The 25,527-nt window shown below is 49.2% G+C and overlaps 1 protein-coding gene across 1 annotated transcript in view; it reads right to left on the bottom strand.

Moving 5' to 3' along the window:
• The window catches only part of LOC103670091 (Grid2 interacting protein), a 38,851-nt gene extending 31,160 nt beyond the window's left edge, over positions 1 to 7,691 (bottom strand). The window contains exons 1-2 of the mRNA XM_040634761.1: positions 7,278 to 7,691; positions 620 to 774 (exon numbers count right to left, since the gene is read on the bottom strand). Coding sequence (XP_040490695.1) covers positions 620 to 774; positions 7,278 to 7,691 — 569 coding nt within the window. The remainder of the gene's footprint in view (positions 1 to 619; positions 775 to 7,277) is intronic.
• Between the last annotated feature and the right edge of the window lie 17,836 nt (positions 7,692 to 25,527).

Raw genomic sequence — 25,527 nt, 5'->3', positions numbered from 1 at the left:
GGGGGGGGGGGGGGCTCGGGAGATTCGGGGGGCCACTCCACGTGTAAACCCATTTGGAATTTTTTCCCTAAAGGATACACTTACAGGGTCCAAAGCTGAGCAGAAGAACAGAAAGTGCACAGCTGATGGATTCACGGTCCTGTGACAGCCACGCATTTGCTGTGTGACTTTTGGACCAGCCTCTTAACCCCTCTGAGCCTCAGTTTGCCTCTGAGAAATGGGGATAGTAATAGCGCTGGGATGATTCAGCCAGACAGTGTTCCTCTGGGGCTCTGGCGAGGTCCTCACAGCTGGCATCATCAAAGGGCAGAGAGCACACACTGTTTCTAGCATGGGGATGTCCTTTCTGCAGGAGGTGGGTCCTCTCTGAAGCCTGTCCCAGCCCAGCATCTAGCAGCCCTTCCGTTCTCACTCACAGGGATGCCCTGGCATCCAGCTGAGCCAACAGCCACCCTTCCCAGGGTCGGCCTTCAGGGTCGCTGGTCCACCCTGGGAGTGGGTCGATGGCTGGGGCCCAGTAGCAGGATGCACAGCCGCAGTGCCTGGGGTGGTGGTGGGAGAGTGGGCACCTCTGAGCGAGACACACCCTGCCTGCCCCTTCCTCCCCCAAGCAAGGTACCTGAGGTTGTCCAGGAGTGGCGCGCGGGCCTCGCGGGGCAGCTCCAGGGTGAGCACCCACACCAGGTCATCGACCCGCTGCTCGGCCGCAAACTGCTTCAGGGCAGCGAACACCCGTTCCTTGGCAGTTGGCTGGTCCCCCAAGATCTCATCCACCTGCGAGGAAGGGTCTGGTGAATGACCACAGGGACCACAGCAGAACACTGCTCACTTCCCTCCCTTCCTCCCTCAGTTTACCTCCATGGGACAGCTGACAGGGGAGCGCTGCCTGAGCTCTGCGGTGAGCTCTCTACCCAGATCACGTCATTTCCAGCCTCACAGCAGACAGACAAGAGGACACGGCTAATATCTTCATTTATACCTAAGCACGGAGGCTGGCGTAGGTGGGGTGACCTGTTCAAGGCCACGGGGTCAGGACTCACACTCAGAGACAGCCCTTCTACTGAGTATTATAAGGATCAAAGGAATCAATACAAGAACTTGACAAAGTTCCAGGCACTCAGTAATTGCTAGTTACTATTATTGTAACACTATACTCCTTTCCTCCACACTGTTCACTGAGAGATCCCACAGAGAACATTCTGGCTCCAGAGAAAAGCCCTGGAGTGTGTGCCTAGCCCTGAATTTGGCCTCCCTCAGCGCTCCCTCGGGACTTCTGCTTTCTTCTGCTGGGTGTACAAACCAGCTGATACCAGTCAAGGTACATCTACTCATAGGAGTCCATGCAGCTGCTGGAAAGGGGCGTGCAAATAGGCACCATGTTTCTGGAGGCCGGCTTTGGTAAGTGTGCCCAGAGCCTAAAAATGCACCCGTCATTTTACCCAATGATCTAGAAATGTATCCTGGAGATATCCTGAAAGACAGGATGATACACAATGATATTTGAGTGAAGAGGCTCACCTCTGCATTGTTCAGAATACGGAGACGTTGGAAGTAACATAGGTATTTGATAATATGGAATAAATCATTTTAGCACATCCATTTGTCGTCCTGGCTATTTGGCTAAGAAAGGAGGAAACCCCAGACTTCAAGGGAGGCGGGACCCTGGCAGTTATGTCGTAGCCTTGGGCAGTTGGAGGCTCTGGTCCACGGTTTTGGCTCTTGAAAAAATGATGCAGAAATGCGGGGACAGCAGAGCTTGTGGTGGCCAAGCCCCACAGTGCACCCTGAGCAGACTCATCCTGACGGGGTGATGCAGGACAGCTGGGCTCCAGGTTGCCGATCCTGTCCTGGTTCTAAGGCTGGATCTCCAGCACGGATTCTGCAAACTGTTCCTCCCACAAATCCCTTTCCTGTCTAAATTAGCAGAGTCGACATCTGCTGTTCGAGAGCCAAGTTCAGCTTGATACCCTCGTACCGAATATCATTGATTCTGGGGTGAGCATTTTTTCATATTCTAACATCTCCGAAATCAGGATGTATCTTACGGCGAGCTGCCATTCCTGTGCCTGTGTGTGGATGTGGCCGTAGGTGTTCACATTGTCACTTCCACTGACTTACGTGCATTGCTGGTACCAAATACGTTCAAATAAGTCTAAAAGTCCTCCTCTAATAACTACTAAATTAAGTGACAAGGAGGTGATAAGAAAGCATGTGTCATGGGTTAATTGCCAGGGGCATTTCTCTTTTTGTGGTTAAAAAAAAAGGGGGGTGTCTTGCAATTGACAGTGTTTTCAATCTGATGCAATGTGGTACTTTTTGGCCAGAAAGAATGATGCTGTAGATCTTTATATAAAACCATGAGGGGCCGGGGTGCCTGGGGGGCTCAGTTGGTGAAGCGTCTGCCTTCAGCTCAGGTCATGATCCCAGGGTCCTGGAATGAGCCCCGCATCGGGCTCCCTGCTCAGCGGGGAATCTGCTTCTCCCTCTGCCTCTCGCCAACCCCCCCACCCTGGCTTGTGCTCTCTCTCTCACTCTCTCTCTCTCACTCAAATAAATAAAATCTTAAAAAAAAAAAAAACCCATGAGGGGCGCCTGGATGGCTCAGTCGGTTGAGTGTCTGACTCTTGACTTAGCTCAGGCTGTGATTTCAGGGTCCTAGGATCGAGCCCTGCGCTGGGCTCTGTGCTCAGCGAGGAGTCTGCCTGAGGATTCTCTCCCTCTGCCCCTCCTCCTCCTCTCTCTAAAATAAATAAATCTTAAATAAGAAATAAAACCATGAAATGGAGAGTGATGGTTAAGGGTGTGGGGGTTCTTTCGGGGTGACTTGCATGTTCTGAAATTGATCATGGTGATGGTTGCACAAATCTGTGAATATACCCAAAACCACTGGATTGTAGACTTTATTATTTTTTTTTTAAGATTTTATTTATTTGTTTGACAGAGATAGAGACAGCCAGCGAGAGAGGGAACACAAGCAGGGGGAGTGGGAGAGGAAGAAGCAGGCTCATAGCGGAGGAGCCTGATGTGGGGCTCGATCCCATAACGCCGGGATCACGCCCTGAGCCGAAGGCAGACGCCTAACCACTGTGCCACCCAGGCGCCCCTGGATTGTAGACTTTAAATGAGCAGGTGGTATGATACGTGAATCTATCTCAATAAAGCTGTTATAAAATACACAGAAAAATGCGATAAACAGGCAAGTGAGAAAAACAGTTTACAAATGGAATACACAGTGTTCTATTTTTAGACATATATGATTACACATATATCTCTGAATTGGAAATATGCACTAAGTTTTATAGTAATTTAGATTTTTAAAAAATAAGTCAACGGTTTCCGTTTTTTCTATAGGGAGCTTATATGATGTATACAGTCAGGAAAAGGAAGGCACGTTATCACTGCTCTTTTTTCCCTTTATTTTTTACTGTAGTAAAAATGTACGTAACATACAATTTACCATTGTAACCATTTTAACGTGTACAATTCAGTGGCATTAAGTACAGTGCCACAGTGGGGTGTAACCATCACCACTATCCAGTTCCAGAATATTTTCATACCCTGCCCCAAATGAAAACTCTGTACCCACAAAGTACTCACTCCCCACTCCCCTCTTCCCCAGCCCCTGGCAACCCCTAATCTGTTTTCTGTCTCCATGGATTTGCTCATGCTGGCTACTTCTTGTGAATGGAATCATACAGTATGCGGCTTTTGTGTCTGAAATTGCTACTTTTTGTTCATGCAGCAGTTAAGCGTTGTCTGTGCATCCTCTATGAGAGACCTCCCTTGGTAGTCAGGAGTCGCCGTGTGTCTGGACACCGATGCTCTGAGCTGACCCTGAAGCTGAGGTGGGAGGCTGGGTGGCGGGGTGTGTGGGTCTCTCTCAGGGGAGTGTGGGCGCAAACCCAGCCAGACCTAGGGCTGTTCAGTACCACCTTCCATCCACCCCCCATGTCTGCAGACAGCATCCTTCCCCACCACTCTCCACTGTCAGAGGATGAAGAGCTCCCCCCTTCCCGGCCAAGGTTAGCCCTCCAGCCCAAAGACACCCCGCTGCCCACCCGTCCCCACCTTCTCTTCCTCTACCTGTCATTCAAAAATCACCTCCTCGGGGATCCTTCCTGACCACCCCGGCCAAGTGGCCCCCATCTCTCTCTCTCTCATCTCCCTGTTTATTTCTTCACTTCCTTGACCATGATCCCCAGATAGCTTGTTTATAGACTTGTCCACTTCCTCGCTTGCTTCTCCCCCCAGGGACACCTGCTGCATGGGAGCAGCTTCCCTGCCCATCCTCATCACGGGGCCATCATCAATGATGGCGAAACGCATGGACTTCAGTGTCTCTACTGCCTCCTTCCCTTCAGCTTATATAAATGTTCGAGTTTCTCCCAACCTATAAATACATGAGTACATAAAGTCCTTCTTACCCTGCAACCCGAGCATCCTTTTAATTTTCCTGGCCCAGAGCGGTCTATACTTGCTATTTCAATACAACTACCCTGACCCATTGCAGTGTGCCCCCTACTGGCAGCACTCTGTGGCAATTCTCTGGGCAAGGACCCCAAATGACGACTTCTGGACCTTCATCTTCAGCCCAGAGCTTGCTCCAGAGCTGCATGTCCAACTCCCTCCTAGACAGATAGGGGATTAAGGCCGGCTTTCCAGATGCGGTGACAGAAGTTGGCGGCTCTGGGGGTCTCATGCCTGAGTCCCAGCACGTGCACCCCACAAAGTCTGTGTTGCTGTCTGTCTCCTCCACCTGTTATGACCTGACATGACAACCTGAGACCCAGACCTGAGGTCTTGCTCCTGCCCAGCCCCAAGCACAGGGCTTGGCACATAGTAGGCCCTCAGTGAATGTTTATGGAGCTGAACCCAAGAGCCACAGATGGCCAGCTGTCCTCTCTCTGCTTTTCCTACAGCTCCCCTGCTGACCTCAGTTTCCCTGGCAGTGAGTAGGGCAGGCAGCAGCACCAGCACCCCCTCCTCATGCACCCACTGTGCCGAGGAAGGTTAGTGGTTTTGCAATCAAAGTCAGCGGCAGCCTCAATTCAAAGGAGAACATGGCTAGCTGGAAAGACGTTTTATGTAAGAAAGAGGAAAAAATAGTTCCTCCCCCTGGGGGCCTGTGCCACAGTGCGGTTTTGGTGTCAGCTCTTACCCAGATGCTCTCAACCTACATCGAAGCGTGAGGCGCCATCACGGGACACTAATGGATTTTCTATTAAATATCAGAATCTTCAAGGAGGAAAAACTGGGGCAAGGGAGAGTGCCGGTGAGAACCCGGGAACTAACTGTCTGAAAGCCCTTGATTGTTCTGAGGCAGTCTCTTATGGGGATTTGCTCTCGGTGTTTGGGGGTGCTTGGTGAGCTCGAACCAGAACCCACCGCTCCTACTCCCCCTCGCCGGAACACACATCCTGGCTGGCCTGGGCAGCGGGTCACCTCCCTGGCCCTGCCTTGTGGCCAGGTCTGCAATCCACCCCGCCCTTCTGGGGGCTCTGACCGTGCCCCCTTCCATCTCTCCAGGGGTCCGATGGAGTCTGGGACAGGCCTTTGGTTCTGCAGCCGGTCTTCTGGAATTACAGCAGACACTACCAGTTGCTGCGGTCTGAATGGTGGTGCCCCCACCATTCATATGTTGCAACCCTACTGTCCAATGTGATGGTATTAGGAGGTGGGGCCTTTGGGAGGGATAAGGTCATGAGGGTGGGGTCCTTGTGAATGGGATCGGTGCCCTTATGAAAGAGAGCCCAGAGAGCTCCCAGCTCCTTCCCTCCCATGAGGACTTGAGAGGTCTGCCACCCAGCAGAGAGCCCTCGCTCCACCATGTTGGTGCCCTGATCTTGGACGTCTGGGCTCCAGAGCTGTGGTTTCCAAGCCATCAGTGTGGTGTTCTGTTACAGCCAGGAAGGACTGAGCCGCTTGTGCTCATCAATATTGCTAGTTCCCCTCTTTCTCCCTGGGCGCACAGAAGACGGCATTCCCCGGCGGCCTTTGGGAGCAGAGGTGTGACCAGTTCCTGCCAACGAGCACCGGCTGCAGGGGCAGCACTCTGCTCCCTCTCTGAAGTCCTTAAGAGCCGCGGGGCACATTCCTGCATGCTCCCCCTCCTCTATAGAAACTCCTGAGGCTGCACTTGGAGATGTTGAGGCCTCGTGCAGAGGTCAGCCAGCCTGGAGAGTCACCTGCACTTTCAGAGGACTTAGTGGGTATGGAGAACAAACCTGCGGGGTGCGCCAAGGCCCCAAGATGTTTGATGTTTGTTGTAACAGCAGAGCCGGTTCTGGGGATAGAAAGGAGGCCGCATCTTCTGAGGGGCTGGACACTGGTGACCTAGGGAGGCCAGAGCCGCGTCGCGTGTGCTTGTGTGAGTGACTGCATACACTTGGCTACAGAGGCCGGCCTGCTTAGGGCCAGGGGCTGAAAGGCTCAAGCCGGGGTCCTGCCCAGACAACGGTCATGCCAGGGTACATGGCGGAGGTGACGCTCCTGAGGGGTTCAGTTTAGAAGGAGGGAGGACTGGACCACGCTTGGGCCCTGGAGAAGGCCAGGCGAATGGAGATCTGATATCTGGGCAGTGGGCTGGGAGCAGGTTCTCTCATAGCAGGGCTTCCACCTCTCTGCCCCCCAACACCTCATGGCCACGTTCTGCCACGAGGACGAATAAGCAGTGCCCTTTCCATGGAGGACAAGGGAGGGTGTCTGTGAACTCAAGTGTCCCAGTCATCAAACTGAGTTTCCAAGATGTTGGGCTGGGCACCCACATCTGAAGGCCCTGGAGGACAGGTACATGAGGGTGGAGAGAGTATATCCAGTAACACAAAGTTCACCAACGGGCAAAAGCCATCTATAACGCGCAAGTCAAAATAGCAGCTACCTCTTATGGGGGCGGACGGACAGAGAAAGGAGCACGTGTGAACTATCCGATGTGAAGGAATCATTCCGTTTTCTACACTCTGATTATCTATGCTCTGTTGACCTGCATTTTGATCGGGCCGGTGATCACAAGGCTGTGTGCATCTGTAAAACCCAGCGCGCTCTACACTTAATGTCCTTGACTGTACACCGTGTGCCTGTGCGCCTCAACAAAGGAGCAAAGCAACCCCCCCACAGAATCACAAAATGAGGCACAGGGCCTTGAAGCTCGCGCGTCATTATACTTCTGGTAAATACGTCCTAGAAGACTCCTCAGCTCCAGGCCCACACCAGGCCCCAGAAAGGCCTACGCCACCGCCAGGGGACCCTGCCAACCGCGCAGGAGCCCTCGCTTGTCCTACCTTGCGGCTGAACTCCTGGGCCTTGCGCCTGCGTTCCCGGTGCACGGCCTCAGGGCGCTTGCGGTGAGCCAGGCGCAGCAGCTCGCGGCCCAGGGAGAGGCCTCGGCCGGGGCGAGGGGGCCGCAGCGCTGGGGTCAGGGATGAGCCACCGGATCCCGCGCCTGGGTCGCCATCTGGGCCCGGCAGCACACCGAGGCTGGGAGGCACGCGAGGGCAGCGCCGGGCCAGGCGCACGAGGCGCTCACGGCTCAGGCCACCCACGGCCAGCCCCTCCACCTCCAGGATCTGGTCCCCCGGCCGCAGACCCCCGGCGTGTGCGCTGCTCCCTTCTGTCACCTCCAGGACGAAGCAGGGGCCCGAGCCTCCCAGCCGGAAGCCGAAGTCTTCAGGCCAGCCCTGGTTGGTGGCTGGCATGGCGGCCCGGGCGGTGCAGCTGGAGAGGGAGAGAGACCGCACAGCAGATTCATGAATCTGAGGCCCTGTCCGCAGCGCTGCAGGCCACTTAAAGACCCAGGAGATGCACCAGTCTGGACCTCCGCTTCTCTCTGCTTCCAGGGGGAGGATTAGTTCTTAAGATAGTATCTCAGCTCCTCGATCCCGCTGTGCCTGAAATTCACCGACTTCCATGTGACAAAAGGACATCGCAGTGACATGCGTTCACAAATTCCTACTGACTTTGGTGGGTATTTGCCCGTTGAGTTGTATGACTCTCCCTTTTGACTTCCTTGGGGAAGCATGGTATGACTGATTTGGTCTCTGGGCTCCTGGCTCTAGGACAGGCTCAGGGGGAGGGGGTCCCTCTGTCCTCCAACAGAGGCCAGATTGTGTGGGCTGGTGAGGTGGGCAGGAGACACAAATGTGAACATTAACAAGGGGAGACCTCACTAAAACGGAGTCAGGAGGCCAGAAGGGGGAGCCATACCACACTCCCTCAATTAGAGCAAGGATTATCTATTACAAAGCCCCACAGAAGAACCATCAAACAGAAAAGATTCATGGATTGCAAGTCCAACAGGAAAATATGTGCATTGCCTCTCCTACAAGAAAAGGACCACCCCTGCAACTCAGCCAATGAGCAACCGTGGTCACCCCCATCTCTTGCTTTTCTCCAATGGACTTTTGTTCAAAGTCACCCCTCCCAGCTTCCTTGTTCTTCTCTATAAAGTTCCTCTCCTTTGTTGGACTAGCCTATGATTTTTGCCATAGCTTGCTTGTTCTGAATTGCTCTTCTCGACCATTCCTGGGTTAACCCATTTTTCCTGGAAAAACAACTTTTATTTTTAAGGTTAGCAAACACAGCCTGGGGAGGTGAGGGTGACTGTCTTGGATGAAACAATCTATGTGTGTTTCTGTAGGTCTCTTTAGAGCAGGGATTGCTTACAGCCCATGGACAGCCTCCGAAATTGTAAGCAGTGTGTGGTGTGAAGGCTCCGTTTTCCAGGGAAGAGTCCTCAGTTCTGAGGACTTCCTGACTCTGGCTTTGGAGAACGTCTGAGCGCAGGATTTGGAGGCCCTCCACAGATGTGTGGAGCCCCCCAGTATGGGGTCATCTGCACGTGGCTCCCTCTCCCAAGACACCCGAACACGTCTTAGTGGCTGGGGAGTCAGGGCGAGGAGGAGACCCAGGATTGCAGCAGCATCGTGCACTAGGAAGAACCAGGGACACTTAAGGGACAGTGAGAATCAGTATCACCAGGCCACCAGAGGACAGCGTGAGCACTCCTCACCTGGGTGTGGTGGAGGCTGTCACACCCCAGGCTGGCCGGCTGACTCCCGAGCCCATCCCGGGGGACCTGTTCCTCCTCTGCCAGTGGCCATGCTGCCATGGGGCCTCAAAGACACTCTGTGGCTTGGCGGCAGCGCTGGTCTCCTGGGTGCACTGGGCCCAGATGGGGTGGGGGCATCACCACATCTTAGAGGAGCCTGAGGTCAGTTCTTGTACCATGAGAGAAGTAGTCAGCTCCTCCATAATCATAGAGGGGCTGGCTGGCAGTCTGAATTTGGGGCTGGGGCCCATGTTGCCCCTTCATGGGCACAGCTGTGGCAAGGCTGCCTCTCGGAGACCAGAGCAGGCAACGCCTAGCACTCTACACCCAGCCTGTGGAGCCCACAGAGCTAAAAGGGCTGCTAGCACTCAGACCCCGCTGAGCTTCTGCACCATGTCAAGCCCTCCCATGTGTCCCCAGCCCTGCAGAGTGACTCAAGCCCTCTCCCACCCACCCCAAGCTCCTGGTGTGGGCCCCTCTCTGCTCTCTCACACTCACCTAGAAACAGGAATCCAGGCTCCTGACAGGGCTGATGGACTATCTCAGGGCATGAGAGGGAGGCATCCCAGGGCCGCCTATCCCAGAATATTGGGGGGAGAAAACCCCCGCACTCCCAGGTTTGCTTACCTTCCTCACTGGCGAGTTCAGTGGTTGCAGGGACAGAGCGCAGGGCTTGTGGAATGCCTGGGGACATGAGCTTGTTGCCAGCCCTCTGCTGCTCGGGGCCTTGGCGTCGGTTACTGATGCGCCCGAGGTGACAGCTGGAGTTTCTAAGGCAAAGCGATCCTCTGAGTAACCTGAGAAGGCCCCAGTTACCAGGCAGACCAGCAGGATGGCTGGACAGCTTGGCCAGGGCCCAGAGAGGCAGGCCCCTGCTGCGTGGTCCTGGGGGGCAAGCAATGATGCTCAGACCGGAGTGAGGGCTGGCTGGAGCTGGGCCATGGGCTGGGTCCATCCACGAGGTCGTGGAGCTTGGCAGGTGGGTCGAGAGGGTTCCTCCAGGCTGTTTTGAGGTGAGGGGGTGTCCCTCAGTCCAGCGATGGCACAGGGGACTGATGAGACTCAGCAGGGCATGGGGACCCAGTCTCCACAGGGAATATCACTGTCGGAGCCCCAACAGTCAGATTGTTCGTCAGAAGAAGGGGAGATCCAGCCCAGGAGAAAAGGTCTGGATGGGCAAAAAAAATGCTCACCTAAGTAACTTTGGAAGTGAGTGAAGTCTGTAAAACTAAAGGCAAATGGAACCACACAGGCACCGTCCTCTAGCTGGGGCAGCTGTTTCCCACGGGGTGCAGGGTAACGATTCTGAAATCACACACATGCATGCTGGGATTGAACAGTTAAGTAAACGGACTGTGGGGGCCAGGTTTCTCTCTGGGGGAATGGGAGGTTACAGACAAGCAAAGGGAAAGCTAGAATAATCCATGCGGTACTGGATTAGAGTTGGGGACGTCAGTATGAACTCATGCTTAGCTTACTACAGCAGCAGATGGACACATAGAGAAATAGTTATGGATCTGTGTGTATACTACATAGCTTAGTATATGAACCTATGTCTGCTTATTCGGTCAGCGAGAGGGCGTGGAAGCGGCACCCCGGCAGTGACGAGCACATCTAGTGCCAGATCTTGGCTTCTAATATCATTCCAGTAAAAGGAGCCCGGGATCCTTAGAGAAATCACTGAGTCTGGGCCGGGATCAGGAAGCACACAAGTCGAGCCCAGAGCGTCTTCTAGTGCCAGAGAGAACATGAGGGCAAAACACATGTGCGCGTGCGTGCACCCACAGACGACTGGGCTTGTCAAAGGGACACAGGAGCAAATCGAGAGATTTCATTGGCCAAAGATGGAACAATTTGAGCAAGAAAATAAACAACATAGTACTGGATTATAACCCAAAGAATAGAATAAATATTCATGAGTCTATATTGATGTAAACAAATGGTTGAATAAATAGAAGAGACATATCTCCTATGCAGAAGAATTTCAAATAATTTATAACCTTCCCCCCTTTAAGTGTGGGCTGCACATAGTGACTTCCTTCCAACGAGGACAGAACGAAGAGGTGGGGGTCACAGTACTTTACAGGGGAGAAACTGACAAACACAACCTCGGACAGGTGATCAAGGCTGACGGCAATGGGGAGAAATCAGGTTGATGGCACGTGCCCCTTATCTGATGTGATGAGAATGGCACTTTGCTTCTGGGAACTTCCTCCCCTAAACCCACAACCAGTCCGACTATGAGGAAGATAGACATCAGGCACTAAAATTATGGGGTTTGTCAAAGGGACACGGGAGCCAACTGAAAGGACTCCCAGGGGCTAGTGCTGGAACAATTTGAGCAACAAAGTTAATAACATAGTGTTGGATTGTAACCCAAATAAAATGAATATCCACTAGTCCGGACTGATACAACAGAACATACCTGACTCTTCAAAACAGCCAAGGTCATCGAAAACAAGAATGTTTGAGAGACTGTCACAAGCTGGAGGGGCCTAAGGAGACCTGATGACTAGATGCAGTGTGGGATCCTGGGGCAGAGAAAGGACATTAGGTAAAACTTGAGGAATCAGAACTAACTAATGATAATGGACCAACATTAGTTCATTAGTTGTGACAAATGTACCATCGTAACATCAGGTGCCAGCAATAGGAGACATTGGGTGTGGGGCAACAGGGAGCTACCAACCCAGCTTTTCTGCACACCCGACACTATTCTAAAATTAAATTTTTATTATTAAGACCCAGGACGTGGGAGCTGGAGTCCCCCCAGATGAATGGGACAATATTCATTTTTTTTTCTTTTGAGAGAGAGGGAGGGAGAGAGGTGGGGAGGGGCAGAGGGAGAGAGAGAAAGAGAATCTTAAGCAGGATCCATGCCTCACTCAGAGCCCGACTTGGAGCTCAATCCCATGACTGAGACCATGACCTGAGCCGAAATCAAGAGTTGGATGCTTAAATGACTGAGCCACCCAGGCGTCCCTGGGCGATACTCTTATAGGTCATGAGGATTGAGGTGGATGTTTTCTAGAATCTGCTTACCCAAAGGTGCTCCAAGTTACTGTGTGTGTGTGTGTGTGTGTGTGTGTGTGTGTGTGTCTGTGTGTGTGAGAGAGAGAGAGAGACACACACACACACACACAGAGATGTCAGTATATGTTCTCTAGTCTCATTTACCTTACAAACTCTGCTAGGGAGAGTACAGTATATCCTCTTTGGGAGAAAACCCCCAAAACCGTGAGTGACACAGTGTCCCCAGAGTATGGTCAAAGACTGACTGATGCTGGAATAAAATATATCTTTGAGCGCCGCTCCAAATGCTTAACAGGCCATGGAATTGTTGTGCTGCGTGGTAAGTACGCATAAACCGTGATAGTCACACAGGTGGCTTTACCTGGCACACTCTTTTGTCTTCTTCTTTTTTTTTTTACGTAGGCTCCATGCCGAGTGTGGAGCCAACAAGGGGCTTGAACTCATGACCCTGACACCAAGACCTGAGCTGAGACCAAGAGTTGGATGCTTAACCGACTGAGCCATCCAGGCGCCCCTCTTTTGTCTTCTTGACTAACAAACTGGTGTTTCTCTAGATGGTAAAAAATGGCATCATCTGACCTGCTGATGGGAATGTAATGGTAAAACCATTATGGAATACTGCTTGATGGTGTCTTAAAAAGCCCAAAGTGGGGGCGCCTGGCTGGTTGAGTTGGTAGAACACTTGGCTCTTAATCTCAGGGCATAGAACCTACTTTTTAAAAAGGCGCTAAATGGGGCGCCTGGGTGGCACAGCGGTTAATCGTCTGCCTTCGGCTCAGGGCGTGATCCCGGTGTTACCGGATCGAGTCCCACATCAGGCTCTTCCGCTATGAGCCTGCTTCTTCCTCTCCCACTCCCCCTGCTTGTGTTCCCTCTCTCGCTGGCTGTCTCTCTCTGTCGAATAAATAAATAAAATCTTTAAAAAAAAAAAAAGGCGCTAAATGTACGCTTACCATGCAACCCAGCCATCCCGCTCCTAGGTATTAATGTTCCCAAGAGAAATGACAGTGTATGTCCACGTAAAGACTTGAACGCGAATGTGCATAGCAGCAGTATTCACAATAGCCCCAAACTGGAAACAACTTATACATCGATCTATTGACAAATGGATAAACAGACTGTGGTGTATCTATGCAATGGAATGCTACTCTATACTAATAAGAGATGAATTACTGATACACGTAACATGAGTGAACTTCAAAACCATTATGCTAAATGATAGAAGCTGGTAACAAAAGGCTCTATGATTCCATTTATATTAAATTCTATAACATGCAAACTGATCTATAACATCAGAAAGCACATCAGTGACTTCTGGGGCCAAGGTGGAGGCAAGGGTAACCGGCAAAGGACCTTGAGAAAACTTGTACGCTTTATATGTATACAGTTGGTTGTATATACCTCAATAAGTTTGACTTTTATTTTATTTTTAAATATTTTATTTATTTATTTATTTATTTATTTATTTATTTATTTATTTGAGAGAGAGAGAGTGAGCATGGGGTGGGAGAGGGGCAGAAGGAGAAGAGAATCTCAAGCGGACTCCATGCAGCGCACAGCCTGACACAGGACTCAATCCCAGGACCCTGACATCATGACCTGAGCCGAAACCAAGAATCAGATACTTAACGGACTGTGCCACCCAGGCGCCCCTAATGTTGACTTTTGAAACCTAAACTACTTGAGGGGTATACTCCTAAATCCTGTAACTTAAAGGGGATGGGGAAAATGACACACTGAGCCAGACCTGATCATAGGCTGGCAGTTTTCATATATTTGTTAATCTCATTTGCTTGTCATGCTCTCCTAACAAACTCAGAATGGTTACCGCCAGTTTAGAGAGGAGAAGATAGAGCTTCAGAGAAATGAAGGGACTTGTCCCGAGTCATACCGGCTTCTGAGCGGCTGAGGCAGGCTTTGACCCTCCCCAGCCTCCACCCTCTGTCAGCCCTTTGAGAAGGGCTGGACCTTGATATTGCCAGCCTGACAATGCCAGGACCCATTGACCAGGACGATACAGCCCAGCCTGGATCCTCGCTCCATGCTTCACGTTCTGCCTTTTTTAAGGCTTTGCCCAGGATGAACCAAAAGGCTCAAAATGCGTCCTGGTATTTCCCACCCCAGTCCCAGAAGGTCAAGCAAAGATGTGGGTTTCCTGGGGGGCGGGAAGGGGTGTCCACAGGTTTGGGGAAAGGGACCCCTGGAGACATTTGGGCGGGTGCTGCTGAGAAGGGCTGGTGTCCATGACTCCTCACTTTACTGTACAACCCAAACTCAAACACCAGCCAGTCCTATGGACGCTACCTTCTACTTTCAAATTATAACCAGAACCCACCTGCTTCTCTCCGCTGCCACTGCCATCACCTTGGTCCAAGCCACCATCATCCTTCTCCCACCCTCAATCCAAAGTCAGATCCTGTCACTCCTCTGCTCAAAACCCAACCCATCACTTAAGTTCTCACCATGGCCCACGGGACCCCACCCAGTCAGGCCTATTGACCTCTCTGATTTCTTGCACAGATCTCAGGGCCTTTGCACTAGCTCTTCCCTCCACCTAGAATCTGTCCCCACCTCCCGAATCTGTTCAGATGTCTCCTGTCCCACCCTATTTCTCCTCCCTTCCCTGCTCTCTGCTTCTTCCTAGCACTTCTCACCATCCACATGCTATGTGCCTTGCTCATTTATCTTGTTTCATGTCTGTCCCCGCACATTAGAATGCAAGCCTCAGGAGGGCAGAGATTTCTGTTTTGATCATTGCTGTACCTATAGTACCTAGAACAGTAATTGGCACATAGTGAGTGCTCAATATTTGTAAAAGGAGTGAATACATTAATAAACCTTACCCTGCGGTCCCAGCCCTCTAACAGAAGGAAGTGCATTCTCCTCCCATGGCTGGCCTAAGTGATATATTTTTTTAAGATTTATTTATTTATTTGAGGGGGCAGGGAGGGGCAGAGGGAGAAGGAGAGGGGCAGAGGGGAAGCGGACTCCCCGCTCAGTGGGGAGCCCAACACGGGGCTCGATCTCACGACCCTGAGATCATGAGCTGAGCCAAAACCAAATGCTTAACCGACTGAGTCTCCCAGGTGCCCCCGTCCTAAGTGATCTTATGGGAATCTCAAGAAAGGCCCCCAGTGTGGCACGTGGTATGAATTATGTGATTATTATTATATTCACTATTATGATATCCTCCTGGCAATTCGGTTGTGTTCCCAAAAGCACAGACCATCTTTTAAAACATAAGCTTTTATTTTGGAGTAGTTTTAGATTCACGGAAAGATTTCAGAGAGAGTACAGAGTTTTCATATACCCACATCCAACGTCCCTCACTGCTGACATCTTACGTTACTATGGTACCTCTGTCACGATTAATGAACTAACACTGATCCATTATTATTAACTAATTCAGAGTTTCTTACTTTTTCCCTAATGTCCTTTCTCTGTCCCAAGACCCAATCTAGGATGCCATGTAGTTATCATGTTTCCCTACGCTCCTCTAATCTGAGGCAGTTTCCTTGGTTTTGATTACCTGGACAGGTTTTGTTTTTTTTTTTTAAATAGCTTTTAACAAATTTATTAAATACGATCTTTAGTACTTTTCTTGTTCTTCTTGGTCTCCTCCTCTTTCCTCTCTCTCTCTCTTTCAATGGACAGTTTTCAGGAGTATCGGTTAGCTATTTCATAGAATGTTTATGCCTGATATTTTTCTCATAGCTAGACTGGTTATAGTTTGGGGGAGGAAAACCACAGAGGCAAAATGCCATTCTGGGGGCACCTGGCTGGCTCAGTCGGTTAAGTGTCCAACTCTTGATTCGGCTCAGGTCATGATCGCAGAGTTGTGGGATTGAGCCCTGCATCAGGCTTTGCACTCAGTGTGGAGTCTGATTGTGGTTCTCTCTCTGCCCCCTCCCTCCTTCCAATCCCATGCTCTCTCTCTCTCTCTCTCTAAAATAAATAAATCACATCACATCAGTGGCACAGGCTATCACCATGATTTACGTGCTGTTAACCCTGCCTGAGGTTGGATTGGTTAGTTTCTCCATTATCAAGTACTCTGTCCCCCACCCCCTCATACTGTCTTTGTTGGAAGGAAGTCATTGTGTGCTGTCCACACTTAAGAAGGTAGAGTTATGTTCTACATAAATTATTTGGAATCCTTCTACATGGGAGATATGTCTCTTCTCCCCTCTATATTCGATCATTTATTTATGTAGGTATGGACTCATGGATATTTAATTTACACTTAGGGTTATCATCTAGTACTATGTTACTTAGTTTGTTGCTCAAATTGTTCCATCTTTGGCAAGTGGAGTCTCTTTTCACTCCTATGTTCCTTTCGCAAATCTCCATTGCTCTGTGTGTGGTATGTATACATATGTGTTTTACAAGAGGCACTACAACTTGGTCCAGGCTCATTCCAGCCCTAGAATCAGCCATTTCTCCAAGATGCTTTGATTTATTTTGTGGGGGGAATAATATTCGAAACTAAGATCTGGGCAATGGATGTGTTCATTGCTGCTGCGATGTCCCTGCTTCTTGGCCGGCTGGCTGACGACAAGCAGACACATGTCCATTTAGCCATGTGGTCTCCATCCACTCCCGAATTAATTCAGGTCAGCGCCCTTTCACCTCGTCCTCCTCACTGAGGCTACCTTAGGCATTTGAATATGGTTAGATTCTTTTGGTCATGTTCTTTCATATTGGGATGCCCCAATTTCCTAGGAGATTTTTAAATTTGCATCCATTTAGGGTGACTGTAACTGCCCATGGATCCTGACACGTGGGTGATGGCATGTATCCGCCATTACTGTGTCACCGCTCTTGTGGCTCACCCACTCAACCCCCCTGCTCCCCATCCTCTGGCAACCACCGATCTCTTCGCTATCTCTATAGTTTGGCCTTTTCCGGATTATCCCATAAATGGAATCATACAATACGTAGCCTACTGGCTTTTTTTCACTTAGCAATATTCATCCATGTTTTTGTGTCTTGATAGCTCGTTCCTTTTTTCCTTTTCCTCTTTCTTTTTCTTTTCTTTTCTTTCTTTCTTTCTTTCTTTCTTTCTTTCTTTCTTTCTTTCTTTCTTTTTTTTTTTTGGTATCATTCCATTGTATGGATGTACCACGATTTCTTTATCCATTCACCTATTAAAGGACATATTGGTTGCTTCCAGTTTTGGGCAATTACGAATAAATCGCAGACAGGTTTTAGTGCAGACATAACTTTCCAATCAGTTGGGTAAATACATAGTACCACTGTTCTATCATGATGGTGAGACAAAGTTTAGCTTCCTCAAACTGTCGAACGGGCTCCAAAGTGGCTGCACCATTTTGCACCCTGCCAGTGATGAACGAGAGTCCCTGCTGCTCCACACCCTGGTAGGTAATTGGTGTTGTAAAGGTTATTTGGGATTTTAGTGTGTATGTAGTGGTATCTCGTTGATGTTTGCATTGTTTTTTCCCTAACGTTAAATGATGTTGAGCCTCTTCTCATATGCTTATTTGCCACTCGTACATCTTCTTGGTGAGGCATCTGTAAAGATATTTCGTCTTTTAAAATTTTGTTTGTAATTGTTGACTTTTCAGAGGTGTTTTTAATGTGTGTATTTTGGATATAAGTCCTTTACCTGATGTGTGATTTACAAATATTTTCTCCCAGTAGGTAACTTGTATTTTCATTCTCTTAACAGTGCTATTCACAGAGCAAAGTTTTTCAATTTAATAAAGTCCCGTTTATTAGATTTGGGTGGGGGGATATGCTTTTGGTGTTGTATCTAGAATCTCATCACCAAACCCAAGGTGGTATAGATTTTCTCCCAATTTTTTTTTCTAGAAAATTCTGGATGGGGCGCCTGGGTGGCTCAGTCGTTGAGCGTCTGCCTTCGGCTCAGGGCGTGATCCCAGAGTCCTGAGATCGAGCCCCACATCAGGTTCCTCCGCTGAGAGCCTGCTTCTTCCTCTCCCACTCCCCCTGCTGTGTTCCCTCTCTCGCTGGCTGTCTCTTTCTCTGTCAAATAAATAAATAAAATCTTAAAAAAAAAAAAGAAAGAAAGAAAATTCTGGAAAACATCCAGTCCCACCCTGATGCCCTGTGAAGACTGTGTTGTAGTTGATCTGACGCCTCCATGAGAACAGGCTTTTTCTCCCCCCTTAAATAATCCACAGAAATATGACTGTGAACACCACAGAATGCATCCTGATTGTTAGGGGCTGACTTTGTCCCCTCGAGTCCGTAAGTTGAATTCCTAATCCCCAGAACCTCAAAATGGGACTGTATCCCCTTTCAAGAGGTGATGGAGTAAAAATGAGACTGTTAGGGCGGGGCCTAACCCAACATGGCTGCTTCCCCTACAAGAGGTGGGAACTTGGACATAAAAAGACACCAAGGGCTGTGCATTCACTCAGGAAAGACTATGTGAGGACACAGAGGGAAGGTGGCCATCTATAAGCCTCAGGAGAAACCAATCCTGCCAAAACCTGACCTCCACAACGAAGAGAAAATACATTTCTATTGTTTAAGCCACCTGGTCTGTCGTGTTTTATTATGCTAGCCCCAGCAAACTAATGCATTGCCACGGTGAAATTTTATCAGAGTATGGCTAAAAGATTCTTTCATTCAGGATGTGTTGAGAGCTGGGTAAGTGGCCTTGGCCAAAGAGAGCCAGGGAGAGTGGAAAGGGATTGATTGAGAAAACCCAGACAGAAGTTTAAAACTGGCTGGTGTCCTTTCTCTGTGCCAAGTCCTCCTGACACATCCAGCTACTCTGGACTGAGTAGGCAGAGTCCAAACAGGGCATTAATATCTTGCAGTCATGTCATGTCCTACTCCCCAAAGCCTCTGAGTATATCTGTGTGGTGTCCTCAGGTGACAAAGGCAGGTCACTTTCAGGTCACTTTGATGATTGCCGTGGGGCCAGGCTATGGCTTTCATCAACAACTTGGGTAGTGTATTAGTTAAAGTGATAAATGCTAGCTGCTTTAACAAACACCCTCCAATCTCAGTGGTTAACATAATAAAATTCCATTTATCACCTACATCACAGTCCAGCATGGGTTGGATGGCTCTCCTGGGTTGGGGGGAGGGCTTCCTCCAGGAAGAGACGGGGTTCTTGATCCTTCCATCCTGCACTGACATCTGAAACACGTGGTCTCTTCTCCAGAGGTCACTGGAGAAGGGGAACAGATTGCCAGAGGATTGTGCAAGAATATTTTAAAGGCCTGGTCTAGAAGTGACCTACATTTCTTCTGCCCACTTTTTCAATACCCAGAACGAACTTCAAAGGAGCCTGAGATGTATAGTCCTCCCTTGTGCCCAGGAAAAGGAGGTACTGTGGCAAACACCTGATGTTCTCTCTACCACAGAGGAGGACACGAATTTTCCTACCTGGCCTGCAAATGTTGGGATGCTGGGGAAGACGGTGGGCGGAAACTCAGCCCCCACTGTCAGGGATGATGTTGGTTGTGACAATCATTTCAACTGAACAGGACAGGGGCTTTCCTGACCGTGGGTCTGGTGTGAATTAAGGAGGGGGCTTGTTGGGAGCACTCTTTGAGGAGGAGGGTGGCGTGACGAGCAGCATTTGGGACAGTAAATCCCACTGCCATGCCATGGGAAGTGTTACTAGTACAATGGTGACGAACAAAGCATCTGCCATGTCCAGATCCAGGCAGGCCTGACTCTCTGCTCAGCCCTCGACACAGGTCTTGGGCCTGAAGTTGCAATGCAGAGCTGGTCTGTGAGCCACCTGCTAGCGGGAGCCCCTCCCAGCACCTGCTTCCACAACAGAAGTGAGATCAGCCCATGGAGCACCTCATCTTTCTTATGTTCATTTCCCTTTTGTCCTGTTTCCCCTCTACTCACATTAAGGTTACTTTATCTTGTTTTGTGTGTAAACCATCTCCAGTCCTGCCTGGAAGACAACAGGGACATGTAAATAAATGGGGTGGGGAATAGTCTGTGATATTGAGAAGCTGCTCTTCTCATTCCTTTTATTCACTGCTCTTCCCCCAGTCATCAAGGTACTTGGCAGGGGAAGGGAGTTGTGGAAGGGCAGGTGGGGGGAAGAGATTGAGCCCTAAAAGAGCCACCTTTCTATTTTTCAACCTCCTTGATAGACTTCATTCTGTCTTTTGAAAGACAAATATCTGAAAGTCAAACTAGTTTTTTGGTGTCAAGTTGGGGGTTTTGGAAAGCAAAAAATATTATTGCAAAAGCTTATGGTTTACACTATAAACTATAGAGTGGGACTGCTTGCACTGGGACTAAGAGCTTCTTGCATACCCAAAAGAAGAGTCTGAGTGGTGCAAGGAGGGGAGACTCATGAGGGAGGCTTGGAGGAGCACACTTGCTGTCCCATTGGAACCTGGCTCACTGGAGCCAAGCTAGGTCCAGTCATGGGAAAACAAAGAAGGAAGCATTCAACACACTGTGAATTCCTATCAACTGCACAAGCTCCCCTCTTGGGGCCCCATCCCACTCTTGGGAGCACCATCAGAGTCAGGGGGATTAATGCTAGCTGGTTTAACAACGACCTCACTGTTTGTATGTGCGACAAACTGTGTCTCCCAGATGCCTCTCCCTCTGGTCCCCTTGCTTCAGACTAATGTTCAGAACCGCTTCTGACACTGCAGGCTCAGGGGTCCCCCTGCTCCAGGCTGCACTTTGTAAGCTGCTAATCCCGCTAATTCTGGAGCTGCTGGTTGGTGATCCACCATCTGTAACGGGCTCTGAAGACGAGTTGCCCTGGTGGCTCGCTGACCCAGAGGAGCCATCAGAAGCTGGTGGACTGGTTCACTGTCATTACTGATGGCAGGATGAGGGGTTCTCCAGGGACATTTCATGGAGCCTGTGGCATGCTCGTTCCAGGTCCCTCCTTGGGCCTCCCCTGTTCCAGCCTCCCTCAAGAGATTAGCAAACACTTCCTCTATTTGGCTTCCACGGTGGCCTCTTTTTTCCTGGTTCTCCAGCTGGGTTGACCACCCTAACTTGGCCTTCTCTGCCAGCTCCTCCTTTGCTTCTGGCCCGTGATATTGGAGCCTCTGTCTCTTCTCTCTTTACACCTTTTTGCTCATCCTAAGGAACTGCATCCGTTCTGGGTGACCTTGCAGCTCTAGTGACTGCAGTTTTGTGGCTAAAATTTCCTCCTCCTCCCTTTGAATATACATTTCTTTGAATCTACACCAGGAGATGGCTGCCAGGAAGGAATTTTATTAATAGATTTGCCTTTGCATCTGGGAAATGAAGGACATCCTACCACACACTCCTGCCGTGTCCTAAGCAGCTCGTGTTTTCATGGTGGCACTTTTCATTCATTCTGGGCTTCATCTAGTTTGGGGGGACACTTTTGATATACTTCCATCATTCCAGATACAACAACTTATTAGATGCCCACTTACAGAGTGCCTACCCAGCAATCGTGCCCCTTTCTAGTATTACCAGTTCTGCATCTGGAATCTTCCTCTCTCCTGAGCAGCAGCTCCTGGCTGGGGAGACAATGAGCCCCCTGGAAGGTTTGGCAGGGCATTTATTTTTTTTATTTTTATTTTTAAAGATTTTATTTATTTATTTGACAGCGAGAGAGACAGCCAGCGAGAAAGGGAACACAAGCAGGGGGAGTGGGAGAGGAAGAAGCAGGTTCATAGCGGAGCAGCGAGCCCGATGCAGGGCTCGATCCCAGGACCCTGGGATCATGCCCTGAGCCGAAGGCAGACGCTTAATGACTGAGCCACCCAGACGCCCCTTGGCAGGGCATTTAACTCACCAAATGGTGCACTCCATTCTCCTGGCCCCGTCACTGGCTCAGGAGGGAGCCCATGACTCAAGTCAGACAGAGTGAATTTCAGCACTCCTACTGGGAATACCAGGGTAAACCCTCCCATTCTCTTCTCATTGGAAGTGAATGTGGAAGCATGAAGCCCCAGGGGTGGCTGGCAGCCATCCCACCACCAGGAGGAAAGCCGGTCTGGGGAATGAGGCTGATGCTTGGGTGACAGAGTGAGGAACAAACAGAACCTCTGTCTTTGATGATGCCAGTGAGCTTCTGATTCAAACCATTTCTGAAGCCTGCCCCATCTCTGCACGTGACAGTGGCAGAGGCCAGGAAGTCTCCTTTGTCATTTGATCCAGTTTGAGGTGGGCTTACTATTACTTGCAACATAAAGAACTTTGATACCTCAAACCTCTTGTGCCAGAAATACTTCCCATTTTGTTCTTCTGCATGGATCCTGTTTGTTAACTGTGATACTAGTGGCCAAAATTGATTGAATGCGTTTTACATGACTGTATTATTTCATTCGGTCTTCACGACAACCCTTTGAGGTAGATTCTGTTATGTGATGAGGAAACTGAGACTCAGAGAGGTTAAGTAACTGGCCTAAAACCGCACAGCTAGAAGAGATGGATCCTGGACTGAAACTCAGGAAGCCTGATTCCTGAGCTCATACTCTTAACCCCTGCACGACTTTCCATCCGATATTCTCGGTCTGAATTTCTTCCTGGAATGACATTCATGTCTGTGCCTCACAGAATCCAGTGTCAGTCCCAATTCACTTGGTGTCCAGAGTGAGTCTGCGACACTAACTGATGTAGGCAGGCTGGATCCGAGGACCCAGGGGAGGTCCTGCAGGACCAGCCAAGAGGGTCCTTGGCTTCATGCAGGATAGAAATCAAATGCAGGCCGGGAGGAAGTGAGAGCAGAGTTTACTGAAGATATAGAGAGAGCAGATACAGACAGAGCATCTGGGACACTTGGAATGGAAGAGGAGCATGAGTCTCATCTTTACTTGCAGCCCGGGTGTTGACTGAGGATGGTGGTCTGCCACACGTGTCCTCTCAGGCATCCAGGAACAGGTCAAAACAAGGATGAGTGCTCAGGTGTCCTCCAAAAGTCACTTCTGCCCTGGAGTTAGGGGTCTTGGGGTCAAGGGTCTGGAGTCAGCAGTCTTGGAAAATGTACAGGACAACCTCGCCTGGTCACTCCTTAGGTGTTGTCTATTGTGCTGGAAGACTCCAAAGATATAATGAACTCCTTGACCTTTATAAGAAGGACATACATCGTCGGTACTATAAGCCATGTGTAGGGCAGGAGTGCAGCTCCTAGCAAGCATAGAAGCAGGAAAAGGGACAAAAAAGCACTTTTCTTCAGTTTCTCTGTCTCATTACCATGAAGTGCCATTCATTTCTTCCCCGCAGCTCTGAGACAGCATTCACAATATTGTCCCTTGTCCTTCTCTACCCTCTTTTTTTTTTTTTTAAGATTTTATTTATTTATTTGACAGAGAGAGCGAGAGAGCACAAGCAGGGCGAACAGGGGAACAGTAGTGGGAGAGGGAGAAGCAGGCTCCCCACTGAGCAGGGAACCTGATGCAGGGCTTGATCCCGGGACCCTGAGATCATGACCTGAGCCGAAGGCAGACGCTTAACCATCTGAGCTACCCAGGTGCCCCTCTCTATCCTCTTTCTGTGTGACTTACAAATAAAACAAATGAACACAAACTGTATACTTTATATGGAGGGACCATCCCCCATCAGCCCACCTGTAATTTCTTGCTTGTCTGCCTTTTCTCCAGGTTGTCAGGTGGCTTCTCTTTTCTGAAAATGTCTCAGAGGTTGTCCTGAGACAATTCAGCCCCAACTCAATGTCCAGGGCTGGATACTCCTTTGGCTCAGCACTGTTAGCCGAGGGATGGCCAGATTCTAATCGTGAGACTAATTCTTGGTTTCAACTAAGGCAGAAAACTAGAATCTCTATTGAGAGGCATTAAGACGGTGGCTGGAGATAAGATGCCCAGATTTAGCAAATGAAAAATACAAGACACCCAGTGAAATTTGAATTTTAGATAAACAAGAGATAATTTTTGAGTATAAGTACGCGTATCTCCTCTTTCGAGAGATACCACAGCTGACGGTGAACTGCAGTATTGGTGATCAGAGTTACAGAGCATTTGGGTGAGGCGAGCGGAGCAGTGTACCAGGTCAAGACCAGTTCAGAAGTGATAGGGAAATGGAGGTTCTGGCCTTGCCCTGCCCAAACCCCTTTGACCTGGTAGCTGAATGCAGTTGCTTTAAGGGCAGCAATCAAGGCAGCAAAGGCCAAGTGGAAATTCCAAAGGATAAGCTACCCTTTGCTCCAAGCTGGCCAGTGGTGCAACACATGGCCGCCGGGACTGGCCGGAGGACTCTGACTTGGTGATGTCCAGGGTACCAACTGCCTCTGGGAAGATTTCATCCTTTTTCTTGCGTGCAGGCAACACGTTTTCATCGAGCATCTGTTATGAGCTAGGCACTAAATAGTTGCTACTGATGCAACAGTAAGCAGATACAGCCCCGATTCTCGCCTTCCCACAAATGCTTGTGTTATGTCCCTTTAAAACTGTCCTTTTTTCCTCCATTGTAAAACTCCTCCTGACCAACAAATCACAGACTACAACCACGCCTCCTGGGCTATTTGTCTGCTGCAAGGGAAGCTATGAAGTCCTGTATCCCATTTCCAAAGTAGAGCTTCAGTCATTCCCTTGGGGACAGGAGATCATGGTATAAAAGGTGGGTGATCCTGTCAACCGATCTTGCAGCAGGTAAAAAGCTGATAGCACAGGTCCAGTTTCAGGGGCTGACAGGAGGGTTTAGGGACGTTCCAAGGAGAAATTCTTTGCCACGTGTTTCACAGGAAATACCATCCTTCCTATTGCATTTGAATTCAATGTTTGATCATAGGTTTAGTAGTGTTTTCTTCTACGCTATTTATAAAATGTGAGTGTCAACGTTCATGTTTGGAGGTTTTGAAGGACAGAGGGAAAGAGTAAAATGCCGGAAACACATGAGTTTCAGGAACTGACAAACCCCTGAGAGATTTATCCTGAGAAAGTAATGTAACTGCAAAAAAATAAAAGCTTTGAATATGTTACTTGCGAAGCTATCTACAATATTATAAACTAGGAAATCATACAAATGTCCAACACTAATATTGAGCTCATTATACTGCATTCCTGGATAATGATTAAAACTGTCTAGATAGAGGAAAAGCACTTATGATAAGCTGAATGGAGCAAAATTCAAAAATTGTCTAGATTCTATGATGATATCTATGTAAACATTGAAACAAATACAAAAATTCATGTTTTTATGCTTATAGAAATGCAGAATAACAAAGTAGCACTTAAGATAGTAAAATTTAGCCTTTTCTTTTGCTGTTATTTATATATTTCTATAAAGTGTAAAAGGAGTTTAAAAAGAAAAATACAAGGTGGGGAAAGAAGAGCTGAGTGACTACGTGTTTTGGTTAGGATTAGGCCTAATATTTTAAGTTGCAAGTTACAGAAGATGTAACTCCACATGGTTTTAAAAAATAAAGAGGACTGGGTCCCTGGGTGTCTCAGTCAGTTAAGCATCCAACTCTTTTTTTTTTTTTTAAGATTTTTTATTTTATTTATTTGACAGAGAGACAGCCAGCCAGA

Source organism: Ursus maritimus, unplaced genomic scaffold (genome assembly GCF_017311325.1).
Source record: "Ursus maritimus isolate PB19 unplaced genomic scaffold, ASM1731132v1 scaffold_2, whole genome shotgun sequence".
Lineage (NCBI taxonomy): Eukaryota > Metazoa > Chordata > Mammalia > Carnivora > Ursidae > Ursus > Ursus maritimus.
Note: the sequence above shows the minus strand (reverse complement) of the source record. Positions and strands in the feature narration are given on the sequence as shown.